Source organism: Polypterus senegalus, chromosome 9, assembly GCF_016835505.1.
Source record: "Polypterus senegalus isolate Bchr_013 chromosome 9, ASM1683550v1, whole genome shotgun sequence".
NCBI classification, from domain to species: Eukaryota; Metazoa; Chordata; class Cladistia; order Polypteriformes; family Polypteridae; genus Polypterus; species Polypterus senegalus.
In genome coordinates, this window is record NC_053162.1 from 29,634,923 (window position 1) to 29,659,405 (window position 24,483).

The window sequence follows — 24,483 nt, forward strand, 5'->3', positions numbered from 1 at the left end:
AAGCAGCTGAAATTCTACAGCCAAAGACACTAAATGTCCAGCTGTCTCTTTTCTTACTTTGACCAATTAAAAATTAACAGAACAGAGTACTGTAATGTGCCTTGCTGTAAGGTACAGTATGTGAGCTCCCTGGTACCGGTGACCAACTTGTTGGAAACAGAGATTGCAACATCAAAGTTTGAGATAAATTAAGTTGGATCTTCTCTTTGCTTCGTGGTACACAACATCTTTCTACACAACGCAAAATCGCTTCCCATGGCAAGATATCTTACTCATTAGGAGGAATTCTTGGTGTTTATTAGTGTAACCCTATTATATCTCATCCAGGGCTTCTCACTTAGTTGAGGCTTAAAGTGCTATTTTATGTCCTTTATGTTCTTTTTTTAGACCATTTATGCTAATGATTCTTTTGTTAATTATCTGCTGTATTTTGTTTGCCTGTGTTAGATTCTATGTGTTTTGTGGGTGGGCCCCCAATATGTGTGTCCAATTGCAAATAACAGCCAGGAACTGCCCTAAGCCCTATAAATCTGAAGGGTCTCTCACAGTTCCTGAAAATTTTATTTCAAATGTGCTTGCGAGAGGTGAGTTCAAAAAGGTAAATTCAAAGTGCTGTGGATTTTTTTCAACCTTCTGCTCCAAATTATGACTTTGCTATTGGAATCTGTATTGGGACTTTTTTGATTTGGATCATTCAGCAACATAAAAGAAGAAGAGGAGAACAACAAAAGGAACTATGAAGGAGAAGTAAAGATCTGAACAAAAAGTGACTTATAACAAAGGGAACGAAAAGGAAAGAATGCTACAAAGCATTCAAGTGTTACAAAAGTGGACAGATGAAATAACAGAGAGGGCAGAGAGAAAACATGACTAGCAACATCAAATTCCTATCACAGGAGTCTTACATAGAAAATTTTGTAAGGGAAAAACTCCAGAGACCATGAAATAGACAGTTGAAAGAATTGGTTAATATTACATTGAGGTTAGATTTTGTTTTAATTCATTGTAAGCATTTCTGTATTTGGGCACTTTCCATATTTCAGCAGGCTATCTGTAAATTTAAGAAGGCTTCAGTTGATGGGCCCTTCTTCAGGATCACTTAGCTTTGATTATGAATACTTATTTTTTGGTTTCAGTTTTCCTGTAAATCTGTTTCTGACAGATTAATTCTAAAAACCTTTTAAAGACGATGAAACTAGAAAGGTATTAGCTCATATCTATTTGCTCTTCCTTATTTATACTACTACGTGTAAATTCAAATATATAGATAAATATCCTCATCTGCATGCTGCCTTATTGCACATTACTGTTTATTGTATTTTAATGTACAATTCGCACCCACGGTCTACTGCACCTTAGTCTACTATTTGCACTTTTTGGTTAGATGCCAAACTGCATTTCGTTGTACCTGTACGATGACAATTAAAGTTGAATCTAATCTTCTCTAATCTGATCAGAAGTATTTGTTATCACAGTATCTAATGCTTGAAAAGGATGTGATTGGTTTAAGTAAAGTGGTTAATTTATATTTGGTTCATCTGATTTCAAATAAACCAGATATATTTTTAAAAAATCTTTTTAACTCTTAATTGCTTAAAACTGGGATTCATATTTTTACTCGTTACTGTCATGTATTTTGGCAGTTTTCTAATTGAGAGGAGAAAGAAAACAGTTTCTTTTCCTTGGTGACATAATTTTCTTTTAAAAATGTATATCATTTAGTACTATTCAGCAGCAATGTTTCATAAACCTCACTGTCAAAAATGCATTGTCAAACACATTAGGTTTACAGCTAATACTGGTTTAAGTGTCATTTAATCTGCATTTGCTAACCACATCTTAAAACAAAATAAAAATAGTTTGTGCTTTTCATGAACCTCAAAGGCTTTCTGTAAACTTTACGTTGAGTCTGCAGTATATCTGATTCTTATTGATTTTTGGAGGCAAACCTGCTATATAAAGAAACAAAAGGTGCATGTAAAAACCAAAAATAGATTAAGATCAATTCACAATGTTTAAGGGTAGGTGGTAAAGTAATAGTGAAAAATATTATTTTAAAAGGAAATGCATTAAATACAGCTTTAGAGGAAACTTTTATTGTGTACATGTATATGCTGAGCGAGCTAAAGTTACACAAATAACATTACATAAAACAGAAGCCCTACCCCTGTCTACCTCAGTGCTCTGCTCAGTCCGAAAGAATCTGAAAAATGTGATGTACTGGGAAAACTTTGTTTACATAAATGATACTTGAACTTTGTGCAAGTCTGAAAAAAAAATTATTACTTAACAGTTAATGCATGGAAACTTAGTATAAGTTATTCTGAAAAAAAAAACTTTACATTTTTTAAAGTATTTAGGAAGTGGAAATAGGTCCATGTTATTAGTGGATATTGCAAATGTATATTGAGATTTGAGACATCTTAAAGCAATGTAAAGACACTGTTGTTCTTAATGTTTTATACACTGTGTTTTGAATTTAATGTTTCAGTAAAGAAAACATGTGGTCTTAACTTCTTTCCAGAAAACCCCTGCTGCTATTACCCATGTCAGCACCGTGGTATTTGTGTTCAGTTTGGACTGGAGCACTACGAGTGTGACTGCACAAGAACTGGATACTATGGAATTAACTGCACCATCCGTAAGTTATACATTTTCCACTTACACAGAATATCATTAATAATTTCAGTAGTTCCCTGTTTAGACACAGAATAGGCAATAACTTTTAATTTGCTGGGATAAATTCTGACCACCATAACTTTGAATTTGCAAGCCTGATAATGTTATGTATGCAGTTTCTTTGTCGTTTTTGCTGTTTACTATGCCAGATACACTTGCAACAAAGGGTCTACAATTGTAAGTTTATTTTTAAAGTTAGCTTGTATTTTATAAACCCCTTTCTTCTGATGTCAAGTAACAAGGCATTACAATATAACAATATGTCATTAATACAATAGCATTATATTATTTTTCCTTTATTAATCTCTACTTCTCCCATTCATCGACCTTTACTGTATGTACAGTATGTCATTCAAAAGCTTCCTTTGATATGTACGCAATAAGCTAAATACGCAAATTTATAAACATGACTATGCTGAAAAATAGTTTACACTTCAAGTTCGGTAAGAGTGGCATCCAGAAAGCCTGCAGTATCTTGTAGAATACCTAGACATTTCACCTTTGAGTAAGCTTTATGTTTTTTAATGTTGAGAAATGGAGGTTGGGCAGGATTATTTGACTTGGGCAAGATGCTGAGCAGCCAATATGGCAAAAGCCAGTACATTAGAATTAACTGCAAGAGTACATGTCCCATCTTGAATAACTCCTTAAAAGAAATTTAGAGGATGATATTCAATTAAAGTTTGATAGACCTCTAAAACATGACAAAAACATATTTGCTATGGTTTCTTACAAAAACAAATAAAGCATTGTCATGTGAGACTGGTGCTTGATGGCACCACTCACAGCTGAGAACTTATCCAGAGAAGATTTTAAAGAGCCTGATCTCTGTAGCTGTTTTTATTTCAGAGACATTTACATGAGGTAAAATATTAATTTAAGTTTAATAGTAATTTTAAAGACTTCATTTTAAGGGTGCAATCAACTATAATGAAACATCTGATGATGTGCTTATATTGGTGGCAAGTTCAAAGTTAGTCCAAATGACCACAGACTGGTGGCATCTACTGCCATTGTGATGGGACAGATTGAAAGGTATTAACCAGTTTTGGATTATCTTGTGTGTAAGAGTAAAAAATCACTTTTCTTAAGCTCTAAGGTATAATGATAATAAAACTAAATTGAAATTGAAGTTTAATCCTAAACAGGTTAATGTAGTAATCATGACAGAGTGTTTTGACTTAGAAGAACATGAAAAGTGTACTGTGAAGAGACCATTCATTCCATCAGGCTTATTTGGTTAGCTAATAGCTATGTTGTTGCATACTTTTCAGGTTCATTTTAAACGTTTTAGGGTTTCAGCTTCAAATATATGACTTGGTAATTTATTTACTTCTTCACACTACACTGCTCATTCTAACTATTATTCCTCTCTCATAAATGGTGCTAAGTCTAGGGCTAGAACTCTTTTTAGGACTGTTAATAAACTCCTCCAACCCCTTCCTCTAGCATGCCCCAATACAGCTGAGCAGTGTCAGACTTTCTTACATTTATTTAATACCAAAAGTGATCAGATCTATCACTGTTTCCCCTCCACATCTCAATCAGTCAATCAGTTTCCTCTCTCGTCATCTTTGAACTTGTAAGTCTAATTCCTCCTGTCTTCTTGATCCTGCCCCCACTTCTCAGCTTAAGACATGCTCATCCATAATTAGTATTCCTATTGCCTCATGTTTCGTTTCATGTTCTGGCCCTACTGCCCTCAAAACTGCTGCAGTTACCCCAATACTTAAAAAACCTGACTTGGATGCTTCTTCTTTCTCCAGTTACAGGCCTATGTCTAATCTCCCTTTTTTGGCTAAGGTGTTAGAACGTGTGGTTGCTACACAAATCCATGCTTTTCTTCTAGACAATACACTCTATGAGCCTTTTCAGTCTGGTTTTCGTACACCGCACAGCTTTGAGACAGCTCTTCTCCGTGTAGTTAAAGATCTTTTCTGTTCTGCAGATTATGGTTCACTCAATATTCTCCTCCTTGACTGAAGTGCAGCATTTGACACTGTTAATCATGAACTCCTCTTCTCACGTCTCTCTACTATAGGGATCTCTGGCTTAGCCCTTCAATGGTTCACATCGTATCTTTCTAATAGGCAACAGTTTGTCACACTTGGCCGATATAAATCCTTCACCTCACTTGTTTCGCGTGGTGTCCCCTCAGGGTTCAGTCCTTGGGCCATTACTCTTTCTAATTTATATCTTTCCCTTGGGTCAGATTATTCACAGATATGGCCTTAACTTCCACTGCTATGCAGACAATATACAGTTATATCTTAGTACACACTCCCCTATAGATTCGCCTCCCAGCACACTCACTGACTACATCACTAATTTTAAGCTATGGATGGAAAATAACTTTCTCAAACTTAATGCCAATAAAACTGAAGTGTTATTGGTAGGCCCAAACTGCCACCTTTCTAAGGCATCCAACTTCTCTGTTTCTGTTTTCAGAAACCTTGGTGTTTTGTTTGATTCATCACTTAATTCTGAGTTACACATTAGGCCTCTTTCCAAAATTTCATTCTGTCATCTCCGTAACATTGCGGATCTGTCCCAGCTTCACTGGTTACCGGTTCCATCAAGGATTAAATTCAAGATTTTGCTTCTTCAGAGCTCTACATAACCTTGCTCCTGTCTACCTCATTCAGCTCCTAGCTCCTTACACTCCTTGTCGCTCTCTCAGGTCCTCGCACAGTAATCTCCTTACTATCCTATGCACCAGACTCTCTATCCTGGGAGGCAGGTCCTTAAGTGTTATAGCCCCTCAACTCTGGAACTCTCTTCCTCAGTCTCTCCAATTGCTCCTCTTTTTCCACCTTTAAATATCAACTGAAAACTTTCCTCTTCTACGAACTTATGTCTTCTGTGTAATTTGTTTTTTACTCTGTATGTAAAGCGAACTTGTGTTTGTGAAAGGCACTCTACTGTATAAATGCAGCTTATTATTATTATTATTATTCATCTACTTCATGGATGCCTTTAAAAGCTTCGAAGATTTTTATGCAGAAAAGTATTTCTCTCTGTTCGAGATCAAGGAGGTTTAATTCAAAGGAGGTCATGACCATTAGTTGCTCATTTCTGCACAGATTCTGCAGCTGCTATTACCAACTTATTTATTTATATATTTGTAGCATTGGTTCCCAGAACTGCATTTATTCATTTTTTTAGTACCTTGATTTATATTTATTGTCTTTTCCAGTAAAACCCACAGGTTTTATTTGTCTTTTTGATTGCTTCTGTGCAACAGCCAATACATGAAAATGTTACAGTAATGTAAAAGCCTTAATCCTTCATTTATGGGAGTATCTCTAGTCCGTCCATCCATCCATCCATTATCCAACCCGCTATATCCTAACTACAGGGTCACGGGGGTCTGCTGGAGCCAATCCCAGCCAACACAGGGCAAAAGGCAGAAAACAAACCCTGGTCAGGGTGCCAGCCAACCGCAGGGCACACACACCCACACACCAAAGACAAACACTAGAGACAATTTAGAATCGCCAATGCAACTAACCTGCATGTCTTTGTACTGTGGGAGAAAACTGGAGTACGTGGAGGAAACCCACGCAGACACGGGGATCACCAGTCTTGTATTTATAATATTAACATTCCTTTCTGCCTGCAAATAACATTTTACATTTTTTCGGTAATTTGAAGATTACCCAGGTCACTTTGAATTGTTTATGCTTCCTCCTCAAACCCTACAATTACAAGGGTTACGTGTAAATTTCAGAAGTTTACTTGCTATATCAGAAGTCATGTCCTTAATGTAAATTGAAAATAATTAAAGTATGTTGTAATTGCATATATGTGTCTGAAAAAAATACATCCAATACAACATAAATACTACTAGCTGACGCCCGCCGTAGCATACGGGGGTGTAAGAATAGGCATGGAAAACGGTGAGAAAGGAATTTAGAAGTCAAGAAGAAAGAAGTTGTGAATAGGTGTTTTGCTGGAGATGACAGATAATGAGTCGAAAGATCTAACCCTAGAAAAAGCCACGTACAACAGTAGTTTTGTTGCACGTATCTTGGACTTCCTGGAAATGTGGACGGTAATATGATCGTTTTGCCTATACATACGTTGTTATTTTCAGCGTCTGATAGTCCTTTTGTATTGTTCCACGTGCAGATCTTGTTGATGTAATATGAGATAGTTGAGAAGCGTGCCCTCTGTTTTAACATACGCGTCTACGACGTACTGTTGGAATAGTGCAAAATACTAAATGTATTCCTCATTGATAATCTGTACGAATAAAATTGGCATTGAGTAAGCCTGAATCAGTTGGTGGTTCTTTTATCGGGAACATGTTGTAAATCTTTGTACCAGCCAATGTCTCCGTAAGGGATTAAAAGTAGGTAAACCATAGGATCGCAATTCATGTTGAGCGTGGAAATCTGTTTACAGGAGTTGCCTCTGGGATAGATGCAAATGTCCCTTTCGGCAGGGGGTTCGACCATCTTCTCCGACAAAATTCGCTGCAACATCGGTGTGACATGTCGGGGCATTATATCGTCATAAATCCTGCCCAGGGTTTTCCTTGAAAACCATTCATACAGATGCTGTTGGATTCGACTGAGCGATTTCATGTATGTGTTTGTATGATTTAGCGAAGGGGTTGATGGTTCTGAGTATGGAATCTTGCTGGAGAAGTACATTTTTGCTGCATGCAGAGTTTGCTTTATTTTGTAAGCGTACTTCAGTAGTTTACACTGTGTCAAAAACATACAACTGTCCATATCCTGGAGAGGTATAAATGTTAGTTTATAGTGGAGAGATTTGGTGATAAATTTGCCTGTGCATTTTAAAACAGTATGGTTCGTGGCCAGGAGGTTGAGTTATCTGTGGAAAGGACGAATAGGAATCGAGAAATGCCGTGTCGGCTGCATGTGGGCGGAACCGGTTTTGAAGTTGAAGCAGGATGAACCAGAAGAGAAATATATATAAGAAATATGTGATGGCTGGAATTAAAAAAAAAAAAAGTATTAAGACAGATTCATAGTGTGACCTTCAGGGGGCGTACTTGAGTGACTCCTGACCCAAAATGATGCCCAGACACACCAAAGTGCAGATAAAATAGAAGTTTACTAACAGAAGCTCAGTGTTCCAGGGAAGATATAATGGTCCAACATTCCTGTATGCCCTCCTGACATAGTGTATGGGCAAGATCCTAATTAAACAGAGATGGTATCCTGGGTGAACTTGCACTACTTGGCCATGGCTTATGCATCGATACATAATGTCCCAGAGGTTCTCCTGTGGCCAGTCAATGGCATCATTGGGCATGTCATCCAGGAACAGCCTACACACTCTGGCCATGTGAAGTCGGACATTGTTCTGCACCAGGAGGAACCCAGAGCCCACCGCACCAGCATAAGGTGTGACAATAGCCATGAGGATTTCATCCTGGTATCTAACTGCAGTCAGGGTACCATAGCCAAACACATGGAGATCTTTGCAATACTCCAAGGTATGCCTCCCCAGATCATCACTGACCCACTACCAAACTAGTAATACTGGATGACGTTCACCATGATGTCTCCTGACTCTTTCACGTTTGTCACATGTGGTCAATGTGATCCTGCTCTCATCTCTGATGAGAACATGGCACCAGTGACGAAGCTGCCAATTGTGGGATTCTCTGGCAAATATCAATTGGGCTGCATGGTGATAGTCTGTGAGCACAGGTCCCTCTAGAAGACATCAGGCCCTCATGCCACCCTCATGGAGTCTGTTTCTGACAGTTTAGTCAGAAACATGTGCACCAGTAGCAAGCTGGAAGTCATTTTGCAGGGCTCTGGCAGTGTTCCTCCTTTTACAAATGAACAGATACCATTCCTTCTGCTGGGTGGATACCTTTCTACAGCCCTGTCCAGTTCTCCTCGGGTAATGGCTTGTCTCCTGGTATCTCCTTCATGCTCTTGAGACTATGCTAGGAGACACAGCAAACCTTCCTACAACAGCATGTATGGATGCGATATCCTGGAGGAGCTGGACTACTTGTGCAACCTGAATCTATCACAGGTATTACATCATGCTATCAGTAGTGACAAGGACACTAGCAAATTGCAAAACTAGAGAAGAATCAGTCAGGAAGGATATGGGGGGAGCAATTGACAGTGACCACTACCTGCTAAACCATTCCCTTTTTGGGGGTTGACTTGCTGTTGCCCCTCCAGTGCACCTGTTGTTACTTTCATTTACACCAAAGCAGGCGAAGTTGATTCACAATCACTTAAGCTACCTAACTGGACAGATTGATATCCCTGAAGCTTAATTGACTTGGTGTGAGACTGGGATAATTAAGTGTTCCCTTAATTGTTTTGAGCAGTGTATATTAAATTGCCTCAGGTGGGCTGGCGCCCTGCCCGGATTTGTTGCCTGCTTTGCACCCTGTGTTGGCTGGGATTGGCTCCAGCAGACCCCTGTGACCCTGTAGTTAGGATATAGCAGGTTGGATAATAGATGGATGGATATTAAATCGCACCTAACAAAGGTGAAACAAGCATCGTCTGCCAATATGGTAGTTAATTATATCCCTCAAGTTACATCCCCAGAGGTCAGTGATAGGTTTTGTAATTCAAATTGAATGGCTGCCTACACTAAACGTGGAATATATTTATGTCATGAAATAGCATAAGGGGCCATGCAGTGCTAAATATCAGTGCTGGTGCACTTAACTGCTGTGAGTTACTGTTGTCTTAAAGCAGAATTAAGAAAAAAGATGGTTGAACCAATTTAATTGAATCCAAGTTAATCTGATTGAAGTAATTTGGTTTGATTTACTGTACTTGCAAAGGAAACTTAAAAGAATGTTTATTTTCAGTGTTCCACGAATTACCCCATTAATTTGCTAGTTAATCAAGTACCTGATTTTTATATTACTTGTTATTACATTACTGTTTAATTTTGAGTAAAACAATGTGTGTTAACCATTACTTATTCTTTTAAGCTTGCACAATGTTTTATCAGAGGATTCCATATTTTGCATTTGCCTGTGTTGTCTTTTTTCATGTACATGTTGTTAGTTTTTTCTGGGCTGGTGCTTCCATGGTGATGATGGGATAGGGCTTCAGCCCCTGCAAACCTGAAATGGATTAAGCCGAATTGATAATGAAAGGATGAACATGGATGCATCAAGCAAATAATATATTTCAGAGTAACACCTTTTATTTGTTCTTTCCAGCTGAGTTTTGGACAATGGTACATAATTTTCTGAAGCCCAGCCCTGACACAGTCCACTACATCTTGACAAACTTTAAATGGCTCTGGGGTCTAATTAACCATAGCTTCATCAGAGAAACACTAATGCGTGCTGTGCTAACAGGTCAGTCAATATTTACTGCTGTCTCTCAAACTATAACATTGCTGGTGCTATTCTTAGTTAAAGAAGCATTTTTGTTTTCTTCTTCTCCTTTTGAAAGCCCTTGGGTGTTTTCTTACTTACAATAACTTCCTTTGCATTAAAATTAAAGAGTGTATAACTGCAAAGAAATGAAAGTCATTCACATTATCTGTTAACTTTTTTGTATGGGTATGTTTTTGCATCTGTTGTATGATAGTGTTTGTGGAATTTAATATAATGGCCCTATGTGTTTCTGCCAAAGCAGGGCTAGCAAAATTATGCTGTTCTTCAATATGATGACAATAAATAGACTTAAATTAATTTAGTCATTTCATGTATTCTTATATTCTATAGTAAATGTTCAAATATGAATGTATAAGTGAATATAGGGAAACAAAGTTTACAATGCAGTTCATAAAATACATAAATCTGTGAAATTGAAGTGGTACAACATTTATCTTGCATTAGAAAATAAAAAAAAGTACTGATGCTTCAGATAGTAACAACACAGATAACAAAATCATTTGTTTTTATTATCCAAATGTAGACATCAGGAGACATCCTAACAACATGTTCAAACTACTTAAACTAGCTACTCTATATTTAGAGAAAAGGCATTCTCTCTTCAGCGTGACCATTTGTATCCAGAGTCCTAGGAGTGTTGCCATAAAGGTTTGGCTACAGATATTTCCACTTCTGGTGTCTTCAACAGGGTCCATTTAGACTTCAAGTCCCTGACCTTTCCCAGGATGCAAATAAAGCTCTTCTGAGAGTTTAACTGACCCTGAACAGAAGCAACCGATGTTTGCACTAGTCCCTCATTACCAATCCAAGTCTTCTAGGTCTGCCCAGCAGGCACTCCATCATTCAGCACCAGTTCAAGTTGTGTCCCTTTGACAAATAATCATCTCTGTGTACCCGCATGTCCATACAGTGTATGATTTGAATAATTCAATCATAGAGTCGATTCATGACCTCTGGTTCAGTGTACTCTGGAAGGTAAACTTATGAGCAGCTTTGTGTTTCAACATGTTGTTTGTTATCAACAATTCCTGACTATCACAGAAATACAATAACAGTTCATCTCCTGATTTAGAAGAGGAGACAAATCCTGTTTGGATTGGCTTGGAAATTTGAGAGGATCTGCCAGGAAGAATGGGATGAACTGGCCAAATCCAGGTGTGCAAAGCTTGTAGAGATGTACCCCAAAACAAAATGGAAGCTATAATTGCTGCCAAAAGGGCTTCTACAAAGTACTGAATGAGGATCTAAATAGTTATATGAATAAAGAGATTTACATTTTTTTTATGTTTAACCTTTCTGAAAATATTTTAACTTTGTCATTATAGGTGGGTGGTACGATGGCGCAGTGTTAGCACTGCTGCCTCACAGCAAGGAGACCTGGGTTCGCTTCCCGGGTCCTCCCTGCGTGGAGTTTGCATGTTCTCCCCGTGTCTGTGTGGGTTTCATCCCATAGTCCAAAAGACATGCAGGTTAGGTGCACTGGCGATTCTAAATTGTCCCTAGTGTGTGCTTGGTATGTGTGTGTATGCCCTGTGTTGGGCTGGCGCCCTGTCTGGGCTTTGTTCCTGCCTTGCACCCTGTGTTGACTCCAGCAGACCCCCATGACCCTGTGTTAGGATATAGCGGGCTGACTGACATTATAGGTTGAGTGTAGATTGATTGACAAAAGTGGAAAATTTATCAAACAGTGAATTGTGCAGAAAGTGAAGGAGTCTGAATACTTTCTGAACCCACTGTATGTATTTACACATGTACACACACATAGCCAAGACAACATAATATACAGTACAAGCAAGGTTCAACAAAGCAAAAATGCCAGACTTACTTGTAATTATAATCGGCGTTTAGAATTGCTGAACAAAATTTGCCATAATGAATATACAGCTCTTGCAAACTTTGAAATATATAAAAAACATGTAATCCTTTAAGACTCTCTTAAATTAAACCCCTTCCTTTCAACCTGGCAGACTTTTATTAAACGTAAAGTTTACAAACTAGTCCCTGGAGTATTGTGTTATAACTTACAATACATACTTGCAGTTTTTTATAAATGAAAAATTCTGAAATAAAATAAAGATTTCCTTTACTTTTTTGGATTTTCTTCATATCCTGTTTTAAATAATATGAGGAAAGGAAGAATAAATAAGCAAAGCATTCTTTTGTACAGGTTACTCTTACTTTCTGTCCCCACTCACAATTATTTGGTGCTCTTTCAGGTAAATAAAATGTATAGTTACAGTGTAAACTATGGCAATGAAAGTAAACAAAAAGTCAAAAAAGATCAAACATTGTATGTGTTTTAGCTGCTGGGAGAATATTGCGCATTCATAAGCCCCATTAATAACTAATCTGGATGTCTTTTGCTTTTCTTTGTCTTCTGTAGTTCACATTTCATAGAGAGCACACAAAGTGCAGTTATCCAGAACAGTTAAAATACAGCAAATACTTTGTTGCTGAACTGGAAGGGGGAGTTGGCTGGCCTTTTATATATTGCAGATTTGGCAGACCTGACCTAGGTTTCTTTTATGGAGATGGTGTCACCACTAATGTGGCATGGGAGGAGACTCCAGACTAGACCGGTATAGATATGTGGGTCACAGTTGGACATAGGCACAAGGCAAAGGGTGCGTACTGCCTGGAGGCATCAATCCCAGAATTGGTAGTGTAAAATCATTTCCAAGACCTTGCAAATATTGATGGTGACTCTAAAAACTCTGAGGTGGCAGGCAGGTATGAGGTTCCCCAACACATCAGAACCAGTCCCTATAAAGAGAGAGGTTGTTGTAGCTGGGACTTGGTCATTAGTGGATTGAAATGCAGTTTTACTCGAGAGACAGAGAGTCTCACACCATTCAATCCAAATTTAAAGAGTTAGGTGCCAAACTGAGGGGCAGAACTGAAAAGGTAGACTTCTCCGAAATCCCCCTTGTGCCATGTGCTAGTTCAGCTAAAATTGGCAAGATTAGAAAGCTTAACCCGTGGCTCAAATCTTGGTACAGGATAGAATTGTATGGGTTTATGGTGCATTGGGACCCCTTTTGGAAGAAATAGGGCTTGTTCTACCCTGGCAGGTTACTTTAAAGCAGAGGGGTAGCAATGTGTTAGGGAAGTGTATGAGTAGGTTAGTCAAGGATTGTTTAAACTAGGGTATGGGGAACAGGGACTTTAGGGCAGGCCACGTTTAGAACTGTACATGAGGGGCCGAAAAATACTCAAAAACAAACAATGCATCATAACTTAAATTCTAACCCAAACGTAATGTGCTAAAGTGAAATATAGTAATATATTAAAATGCTTGCCTCAGGACTAGAAGTATCAAAAATAAAATAAGGGAGTTGGAATTGTATGTTGCTAACCATAATTTATGATATTATAGCAAAGACAGAAACCTGGCTAAATAACAAAGATTGGGATGAGTATAACATAGGTGATTACACATTTTTAGGAAGGATATACAGAACAGAAAAGGAAGGGGTTGACATTTATGTAAAACAAAAAAGCAAGTCTTATTTATTTGGATTATAAGCCCCATCTTAGTGAGGACGTCTGGATTTGTCTGGAAAGCAGTAGGGAAATAGGCCTTATTTTAGGAGTGTGCTATAGACCCCCAATGCTCACAGTAGTCTTAATGCACATCTTTTTAACAACATTAAATAGGCAAGTTTATAAGGAGATATTTCAGTCATAGGGGACTTTACCCTGATATTAAATGGGCTAACCTTTCAAATAGTGAAGTACAAGAGCAGGAGTTTAAAGAGGTGCCAAGTGATTGTTTTTTAACACAGTATGTTGGGGTACCAACATGGGGTGAAGCCTGCCTAGATTTAGTATTTTTTTTAATAATCAGGATAGAATTGAGGGTGTAGAGGAGATTTAACTTCTAGGGTCAAGTGACCATAATACTGTATAATAAAGTTCTCAATGTTTTGGCAGAGTGTGACTGAACAGACTAAAACTGTTAAGTTTAACTTTACTAGGGTAAATTTTGAACTGATGCAGAAAAGTTTAAAGTGGAAAAACCAGGATAAGCTTTTAAGTGTAGAAGCAGACAATGAGCAGTGGAACAGGTTTAAGAATGTTTTACATGTCTTGCAGGACAGGTACATTCCAAAATTTGTAATTAGTAGGATGTAAAAAAAAAAAAAAACTAAAATACTCAGTGGGTTAATACAGAGTTGGAAAAAAAAAAGCTGAAGTATATTAAGGAAGCTATTGTGGATAAGGCGAAAGATGAACGAAGAAATTCTTTCTGTTTATTAGTAGCAAATTATCAGTTAAGGAGAAGATGAGTTTATTAAAAAATTGCAAAGAAGAATTAAAATATACAGACAGTGAAATAGCAGGTGCCCTAAACTTGCATTTCACATGTGAGGAAGTGGACAACCTTCCAGCAGTGAAATGGACTAAAGCCACTAGGGGGCATACAGCCACCCTAACCCCTGGACACAGACAAGCAGGACACAGGTTCACTCAACACCCGTGTTTACAGTTTATGCACATTACCAACACCTCAATATACAGTTCATTCCCTTCCTTGCCGCCAGTCCATCCACCTCCACTCCTCCTCAGGCTTTGTCTCCTTCCTCCTGACTCTGGCCCCTCAATTGAATGAGGCGGCTTCTTTTATTCAGGTCCTGGGAGTGTTCCAGGTGGCTCATCACTATTACCTGAAATCACTCCCAGGTGTGCTGGAGGTCCTCAACAGGGCTCTGTAGCTCCCTCTGGCGGCCCCCACAGAACCCAACATGGCTTCCCCAAACTCCAGTTCCTGACATGCCCTGCAGGAATCTGTGGTGCCACAGCCGTCTAGGAGGTCTGCCCTCTAGTATCACAGGGGAGGTATTGCCTCATCAATGCCCTTTCCCCTGTTCCTTCCACCTTGCTTGCTGCGTCCCGGCCAGGTAGTGGCTGTGGCTGTTCATCACAACTACTAAGGGCTCATTTATACTTCACGCTCAGAACGCATACGCGACATCATGGCTGCCACGCGTTCCCAGCGTTCATTTCACGCGTATTCTGAGCAGGTCCTCAGAAATTAGAACGACACGTACGTGAGTTGCAGTGTGCTAAAAGTCGGAACGTGACGTCAGTGTCTCTGTTTACTATCTACATGTGACAGAAAGCGTCTATGCAGATCCTACGGGATGAATGCTTCGATGTGGTGAAGCAAAATGCCGACATACAGATGCATTCGTGGTGCTTTTATATTCAAGCGTTGCATATTCCCGATCGTAATGGCACAATACATTTTAAAAGTCTCACATACCATCTTTTATGCTGTCTTTTTTTTTAGTTTTTTTTTTTTGCAACTTAACAACAGCAACCAATGTATAGTACTGTATATGAGCCAATGAGAAAAAAAATAAAGGATTTCGGCTTTAATCTCGAAATGTCCACGATAACCTTGTAGTTTACTTTATCATTAATGCAGATCATCGTAAACGTCATCCCAGTTTTTAATCGCTACGAGCTTCTTGGACCTGATAGCAGCAGCAAGCAGCAATAGATCAACACACAGAACACATGACATGTATGATATTCCAACTCTGCATTAAATGCATTAAAGTGTGCATGTTACATTTTACATATAATTTCGTTTAAATAATGACTGCACACATGGGAGGAATAATTACACACATGGGGGTATCACGGTGGTGGAACAGTAGCACTGCTGTCTCACAGGGAGTTATGTTGCTGGTACTGTATTTCCTGCTTGTATTCCACACTGTGCTCCGGTATCCTTCCAAAGATATGCAGATTTGGGGATTTGGTGCCGCTTAAATGACACTAGTGTATGCGAGCGCTTGTATTCACCTTGCGATGAGCTGAGGCCTCGTCCAGGGATTGTTTCTTACTCGTGCCCAATGCTTTCTGGAATGGACACATCCCTGGATTGATGGATTTAATCAATAAACATAATTTTCAGAGATATTGAGGTAAGGTGTCATCAGAATTTAATTCACAACACAGAGAAGCCAAACATGTTCTCACCGTGATAATATCTCGCACTGCCACCTGGTGGATACCTCCAGGTTTTCATAAAGTACATGCACTATTTTCATAAAGTACTATAAACACTATAACGTAGGAGAGTCCGCTGCAGTATGCGTCACGTGTCGTGAAGTATAACTCCGGCCTAAGCAGGTACTTAGTAATTTGGACATTGTAAAAGGAGAAGTGCTGCTTATATTAAACAGGCTGATAATAAATCACCAGGACCAAATAACATGTATCCTCCAATGCTTTAGGAAGTTTGTGAGTACATATATAAACCCTTGACGCTTATTTTTAGGAAGTCTTTGTGCGCAATCAGGAGAAGATTGAGCAGCACACTGTAAAATAGGAGATTTACTGAATAGACAAGCATGGGTTCAGACAAGGGAGGTGGGAATGTAAGGTGTAGTGTGTAGATGTGGGTACAATTGGCTTAAATGCAGGACGCAGAGGGTTATGATGCAAGGAATGTTATCAGAATTGGGTCCATCCCCTCATGTGCTAGATCCAGTGCTATTTTTAATATATATACAGGTCAGATTCCACTGCAACAAAGTGCCAGGGACCTAAAATATTTTTCGCTGTAATGAACATTTCGTAGTAATGAGACTCTGCATTTGTCACTATAGTGCTTTCTTTAATTTGCATCCAGGCGTTTGCAATCATTTCAGTAGCTTCTTTCATGTTAATGTTCATATCCTAGTGTCTACAAGTTATGCAAGCGAGCGTTTTCCTCAGCATTTTCTTGCAATAATGCACTTTTAGGGTGCGAATGATGCCCAAATCCAATGGCTGAAGCACTGCCGTGCAGTTGGGTATAACGAACTTGATGCGAACATTACCTAAATGTGGAAGCATGCTGTGGGCAGCACAGTTATCAATCAGAAGCAGAATCTTCCTTTTCTTGTTCATCATATTGTGAGATTTCTGAACTGTTTTGGGACAGAACAAGACGACACACCGAAGTTCGTCCCAAAGCGCGATTGTCACTTCTGTGGAAGATTGCTAGTCCATTGCCAGGGCAACCGCAGGCTCACAGTGCTGTAGAGGAGCACCATGGAAGCAAATCCAAACAGATTGCGGTCATGCTATAAGCACCTGTCGTCAATGGGTGATGCAAGGAACATTATGTAAATGCAGGGAACAGTATTACTCAGCCACTAACCTGGCCACAACCCTGCCTGACTGATGTGTCTGTGCATAGGAGATTGGTAGATACCGCTACAATAAATAACCATGCTGTTCCAGTTTCAAGCCAAATAAAGCTGGTTTTGTTAAAGTACTGAGACTCAGCCTCGTGTTTTAGGGTGCAAGACAGTGAAACACGCATCACATATCCCTGTCAAGTTTTCACACTATGTTTCCCAAAATGTCTTGAGTCATCCAAGCTCGCTGTTTTGCTTTATACTGCCAGGGAAGGAATGTAACAAGCTTAAAACAATGAGCATTGGTCAACTTGCTAGTGATGAGAGGAATAACTTTGTGGCTGCCAGTTGAATTGCAGCCAAGTAGAGCTGTCATCCTTTGTTTAATTTTTTCCCATTTCCTCTTTGGCATGGATCACCTTTGAGTGCTAAAGTGGTAGAAAATCCCAGTCTCATCAGCAGTGTAGATGTCTTTAGGCTCATAAGCTGAAATGATTTTCCTGATTTCAACTGCATGCCATTTTTTTTGCGTTTTCAATTAAAACTGCAGATTCTTTTCCACAGATTGCTTTCGCTGCAAGTCCAAAACAATCCTGAAAGCGAATTCGCCAACCTCGGCTTGTAGTAAAATCTTCGTGGCCCAAGGAAATAGACAGTGCTTTTTCTTGAATGAGTGACCCACTAATAGGAATGTTTCTTGAACTAGAACCACGTAAAAACAGCTTTTTCGATATCTTCAAATGCAGCAGTTTGCATATGTTTGTGCTGAGGCCCAAGGTGTGCAACCCGAGATTTTTCTTCTATTTTTGCTCAGTCTTCAAAAAAGTTGACAGTGTCACTGGCGAAATTCCGAATTCACTGGCAACAGCTTTTTCTTTTTGTCAGAATCGAGAGCCGCAAAAATGTCAGGTGTTTTTCCTAATGTGAACTGTTGTTTTTTCGTGTCTGCCATTTCTATAGAAGGGTGACATTGAGTTAAATTCCAATGGATGGTTTTCAAATGTTGATGAGCAATAATCAAAAGGTGTCGCTGAAAACCACAGAAAACCAACACAGCAAAAAACAGTATGAGGAAAGTTTGAAGAAAGAGAAAAATTTACAATGTTTCTATTTGGGGATCGTTGTGCACAACTGAGCTGCGACCACAGAAGTATCTGCTCTGTGGATGATTCATTCAGGCATTTCAAGGTCTTTTGAGCACTTCGTTTTAATGAAAGTATCTGCTGAAAGTATTTCATAGTAACAAGGAATACGAATATATAGGATAGAAATATAACTAACAGGCTGATTAGGTTTGTAGATGATACCAAGGGCTGGCAGATAATCTCAAATCCATTGAATCATTACAGAGGGGCTTGGACAACATATAGCAGGTCTATTCATGTGGCTCAGAAACAACATCCGAGTGGCCCAGCCCATGGTCCCAGCAGTGTTCCAGACTGCAACTAAAATGATTGCAAATGAGACCAAAAATAGGTTTGGCGATTATCATGTCAACTTAGTTCGCCAGTGGCGAACAAACTCATTGAAACTATTATATAGTAATAGATGCAAAACATATTTTTTTAATGTTGAGCATAAGTACCATTAACATATGTGTCGGTATGGGCTTCCCTTGCATATCAATGAACCATATAAAGGCTAGTTTATATCCATCGCTGGGTGCGAGGGAATCGTGGCGAAAATGACATCAGAGGTGGAAACGTGCACGGGAAAATATTTATAAGTACACAGCACTGCTTAGAGGACGGCCATGAATTTCAACAAGAGGCTGGTTACGCTTGTGCTAGAATAATGAACGAAGGGGCTGAATATGATGCAACCGGTCATTAAAACAAAAGGTAGGCATGCAAAACATTTGAAATTCCTCTTCCTATCATATAGGTCCTCTGTTATGAAGATATCTATGCCCCGAGAATTCAGTTGTCCCTTCTGATTTTGCACAGGCACACTTAAGATGTGACTGTCACCAATCTCCTTGTGTTCACGTATCTTTGCATGCCGTTCCTCTTTTGATTTAACGTAAAATTCCGGCCTGTCCGTCAGTTAAGATGTATGAGCAGTCACACGCCTGCTGTTTCGTCATACACAGTGAGTGATGTGATGAAGTCTGCATTTTAAGGTTGCAGGTGTATTACTGTCACTTTACTTGGCTGCTCTGTGGTTGATGGCGGACAAAATAAATAAAATGTTAAAACAGCACTTTGTTACATGTTACTTCAGTGATTTTGGCATGTGCACTATATGTTATGTTGCCAATAAATTCTTCAACAGGAGCTCATCAACAAAGAAAAATGGAAAATAAGATTTAGTAAAAAAAAGTAATAAGAGTAATAATTATAAGAACTCTGTACAAAGATGTTTTAAAATAAATGTAGTAGTCCACTTTTATTCCATACATGCAGCCTTGCTCTTAAACATTTACTCAGGTAGTCTTTTTCTGGGGGGCAGCGAAGCGATTTCAACAGGAAAGGCTTTGTTGTGGAACTTACATTTAACCTTTGTCATATTAGTGATTAAAACGTGTGAATGAAATAGTATAAGTTCTTTGAAAAAAATCCCTTGCCTGTCATGACCTTCCCTTTAAAATTGGGGAGGATCTCATATTTCAAAAGGGAAACAAATGTTATTGTTAATACTGTGCACTTTTGTTTTTATGCACTTTGAGGTGTACCTGGGTCAGATGTGAGCAAAATGTTTATTTTTATATTTCAAAAGTGGAAAAAAAAGTATTGCCGCTTCCTCAGAATCAGTTCAGTTATAGCTTTTTTTGTTGTTTATACATTTTTGATGTGCCTTTGTCAGATGTGACCAGATTTAAAAGAAAAACAATGAATAAACATTATTTGTTTTAAAATACATCCATTTGTGTTAATTTAAAATTTGTCATCCGCTGAAAATGTTTGGCCCAGCTAAATTTCTTGGATTGAAAATCTGGCCCAACTGAATTTGTAATTAAATAGCCCTGGCATACAGCCTTGGGTAGATTTGTGACAGTAAATATATAGTATGCATAAGAAGTGGAAATTTTAGATTTGAATACACAATAAGAAGTCTGAAAATTTAAAGTACACCTAATGAGAAGAACTTAGGAGTCATAATGAACTTGTCATTATCAACTTCCAGACAGTGTTCAGAAGCCATTAAGAAGGCTAACAGAATATTAGATTATCGAACACGATGGCTGATTCCAAGACTGCAGGACACGCGTTATGAGGAAAGATTAAAAGAGACAAGCCTTTTCGATTTAAGCAAAAGGAAATGAAGATGTAACATGATTAAAGTGTTCAAAATTATGAAATCCTGAAAGGTATCAGTACAGTGGAAAAATCACTCTTTTACAATAACTTCAGTAAGAACACTGGGACTCAGTTGAGAACTTGTTAAGGTCAAATTTTGCAAAAATAAATGGAAGTTACTAAGAAAGCCTCAAACATATAGAATAAGTTACCAAGTAGTGTGGTAGACAGTCATACTTTAGGGATATTCAAAACTAGACTTGATGTTATTTAAGAGGAATTAAAGGAATAATAGTGGCAAACTTTGTTGGACTGAATGATCTGTTCTCATCAAAATCTTTTTAGTATTCCAATGTTGTAAAATTCAACTTTATACAGTATGTCTCTTCTGTTTTTTATGTCATTTATTTCTTAAGTGCATTTTGTGGTTCATAAATAGTGTGCAAAAATGAATACACCCATAGAATGAATATAGCTCTCAAGCATTTCGGCCCACAAGGGTATTCTCTTTTAGAAAAAAGAACAAGAATATAAGTCAGTTTCTACATGTACTGTATCAGTTTTGGGGTTATTTTAGAGTCATCCATTTCAAGCTGTATGAAGCACAATTTAGATATAAACTCTGATACACTATAAATTAGCTTTTGCGTTTTCTTCTGTAGTCCTACTTTCATCAGGTAACATTCTGGAAAGTATTTTAAATTTGTAATTTCCAATGGTCATTTGCACAAGTGAGAAATCTAATTTAATTTCAGTATCATATTCATTAGTTTATTGTCACTAATGCCATTAACATTATTCAGGCTTATCTTATGAATCACGATATATCTCACTGGCAGGTAAGAGGCACTACATCCAGTAAATTCTAGATGTAAGGCTTATTATTGAATAGCGATTTTGTTTTACCTTTTTATAAGTGAAATCTTAATGTAGTGTTTCATATTTGAAATATGTCAATAGAATTCAGTTGTAGTCTATCCAATGACCGCTGAAGTTATTCTTGTCTAATTTTTATTCCAGTTAGATCAAATTTGATTCCAAGCCCTCCAACCTATAATTCAGCTTATGGATACATCAACTGGGAGTCTTACTCTAATGTAACTTACTACACTCGACTTTTGCCACCTGTGCCTGAAGACTGTCCAACACCCATGGGATCCAAAGGTAAAATTTTGTCAAAAGTGTGCCTTACTTAACTACATTTTAATGGATAATTCAACAGTTTTATAGTTCAATTTTTTATTACTACAGGTAAGAATTTAGTGTTTTCAAAGCTGATAACTCCCCAGTCTTTACTTGGCAAAGCAAACTGAAACTTGTAAAATAAATATATTTTTTTAATCCATATATAATCATTATAATAATCTTAAATTTGCACTGTTTCATGCGTACTTCTACCTACATGCTGCTTTGTATATATTGATAATTCTTTACTGTTTTAGCAATTCACAATTTAAGGTGTAGTTACGATATTTTCAAAACTGTTTTCCTTTATATATTTTTGGTATACAGCAAGCTTTGTCTTTGATTTTTTTTATGGCAAAATGCAACATCTGTGGTTTCCTGCTTGCTGATGTGACATTTGTATTGCATATAATGTGCTTTGAAAATCTATACTAAATCAAATGCGTTGATAATTTGCAAGATAATTTGGTCTGAAATCTGTTGAAGCAAGATTTTCACCACTCAGCAAAAGCCTAAAACTTCTGTACATTCTTTAAACTTGAAATTACTGTAGTTTACTTAACAATAATTTTTAGCTTCTCTCTTGTCATCCTTGGTAAATAGTAAACAATTTATTTAGAATATGACATATCACTAAACTAATAAATGTCTGGAAAAAATCTTACTCTGTGCTAATGGTTGATTAAGTACAGTATGTTTTATACATTTTCTGTTTGCACATTAGGTAATAAATAATAAATAGTACAATGGTTAAGGTAAATTTTTGAACAAATTAAATTCTCTCTTTTTCCCAGTTAATCCTTTTAAATTTGGATATATCTTGTCACATTCAATTTAAGATATCTGTGTTGTAGCAATCAACAATTTTTGTTTAAGTGTATTTATGAAGTTTCTTTGCTGTTTTTTGTTTTGTTTTTCTCTTAAAGGAAAGGCAGAATTACCAGATCCTAATATAATTGTTGAAAAGTTCTTAGTAAGAAAAGAATTCATTCCAGATCCACAAGGAACCAATCTAATGTTTGCATTCTTTGCTCAACATTTTACTCACCAGTTCTTCAAGACCCATAACCGAATGGGAAGAGGTTTCACCAAAGGTTTGGGTCATGGGGTAATTATTCCTTTCTTTTAGGTTACATATATTTTGCACAACTTTTTAAAACCTATTTTTTGTAAATGTAAATTGTGCAATTTTTAACTATGCTTAGAATCTGTAAGACCGCCTATCTCCTGATTATTTTGTTTAGTATGTTTTTTAGGGACTTGCAAATGCTGTTACAGGAGATCTTTGATTCATTTCAGTTCTAGGATAGCACTTTTTATTTTAACCTCATTTAAATATAACTAGGAGCATACTGCTAAGAAATCTACATTTTTTTAAAGTTTACCTTAAAATGGTGCTAAAAACAGTTTTTAATTAGATGTCAGTTCCTGTATTAATTTATCTTCTTGTATTTGGAAGCTGATTGCTATTTCAAGGCTGTAACATAAGAAATTACCAAACAGTATATACAGTATATGATTTTACTTTTTCAAATGAAATACATTAAAATTATTGTTGATATTGTTTCCACTAATTAATGAGTTATTCTGATGTTTCATGTTAAACTTTTAGAGTTAACCAAACATCATAAGCATGTATATAAGCTTCCCTTTTTCTTTTCTGTGTCTGCTCATTATTAAGCACACTATTACTGAGTGAAAACCTATAGACATAGTTAGATCAATTGAAAAGTTGTGTATCTATTCAAAATATTATGCATAAGCAATTCACACATTTTTCCCAAACACACTTTGCTTGAAAATGAAAACAGACGTGGCATCTAATCAAAAGAGAAGTTAGATTAATGAAAATTTCCCCTCACATTAAAATTAACATGATATGAAATCCAGCAGCCACTGTGGTTTTCTGGGACCAGCTATAAGATATATTGATGTAAACTAGTTTTCTTAAAATTAAACAGCATTGCAGATAAATATTATATAAGCATCATTCACATTCTGCCAATGTTACACTGTTACCTGTTTTGGTGTTTTGCAGTTAGAATTGTTATTTGTTAATAAGTATCCTTGACATATTTATTTTTTATAGTCCTTGATCAGTGATAAAGAATAATAACAGCTTGAATTTTGCTTGAAAATGCTGCTGGATTATTTGATCTCCCTGGACTCACTTAATGTCTTGATAGTACCATCATCACAGAGTCATTTTATATGAATTTCTTGCAGCCATTCCTACTATTTTATTACATGGCTGTAGCCATATTATTTACTGTTTGCCAGTCACATTATGCAGAAGTCACATGGCATGTTAGGTCATCTCTTTCTGTCTACAAAATATGGTGGCACAGAAGTCAATTTCCTAGCATCAGTTCGTTTTTTTTTTAAATAATCTTCTTGTTTGTGTTAGGTGTGGGAAAGAAACACAAGTCAGTGTTAGAATTTTCAGCTAATGATCTCCTTTGTATTTGACTACATTCCTAGCATTTCAGTTTTGGTTTCTTATATTTTTCTTTGACATTTCCAGTATTCAAACTAGCACCTATCTCTTGGTATTTCTACTGCGTGTTGTATTTTGGTTCAGTCCATTCCCTTTCTCATTTCTTAAACTGAAGGTTTCATTCTCTTTTACTGATGAATTCCCTCCAGTGTTTACACCTCTTTGGTAACACACGTTTACTGTCAAATCTTGCATGTTTAGCCACATCTATATATGATCTCCTAAGTCAGTAGACCTTTTATATTATAAACCTTTAGATACAGTAAGTAGGCACAGCAAATAATATCAATAGGAATTGGCACAAAGGATGGAGCTGGTTCATGTATTAAATATGTCAGCTACATACATTGTCAGTATATAATGATGCTTTGTAGT

General features: G+C 37.4%; 1 protein-coding gene across 1 annotated transcript in view; it reads left to right on the forward strand.

Annotated features, from left to right (window-relative positions):
* ptgs1 (prostaglandin-endoperoxide synthase 1) overlaps positions 1-24,483 on the forward strand; it is a 74,400-nt gene that overhangs the window by 32,989 nt on the left and 16,928 nt on the right. Inside the window, exons 3-6 of the mRNA XM_039762816.1 lie at positions 2,525-2,641; positions 9,866-10,006; positions 21,447-21,590; positions 22,538-22,719. Coding sequence (XP_039618750.1) covers positions 2,525-2,641; positions 9,866-10,006; positions 21,447-21,590; positions 22,538-22,719 — 584 coding nt within the window. The remainder of the gene's footprint in view (positions 1-2,524; positions 2,642-9,865; positions 10,007-21,446; positions 21,591-22,537; positions 22,720-24,483) is intronic.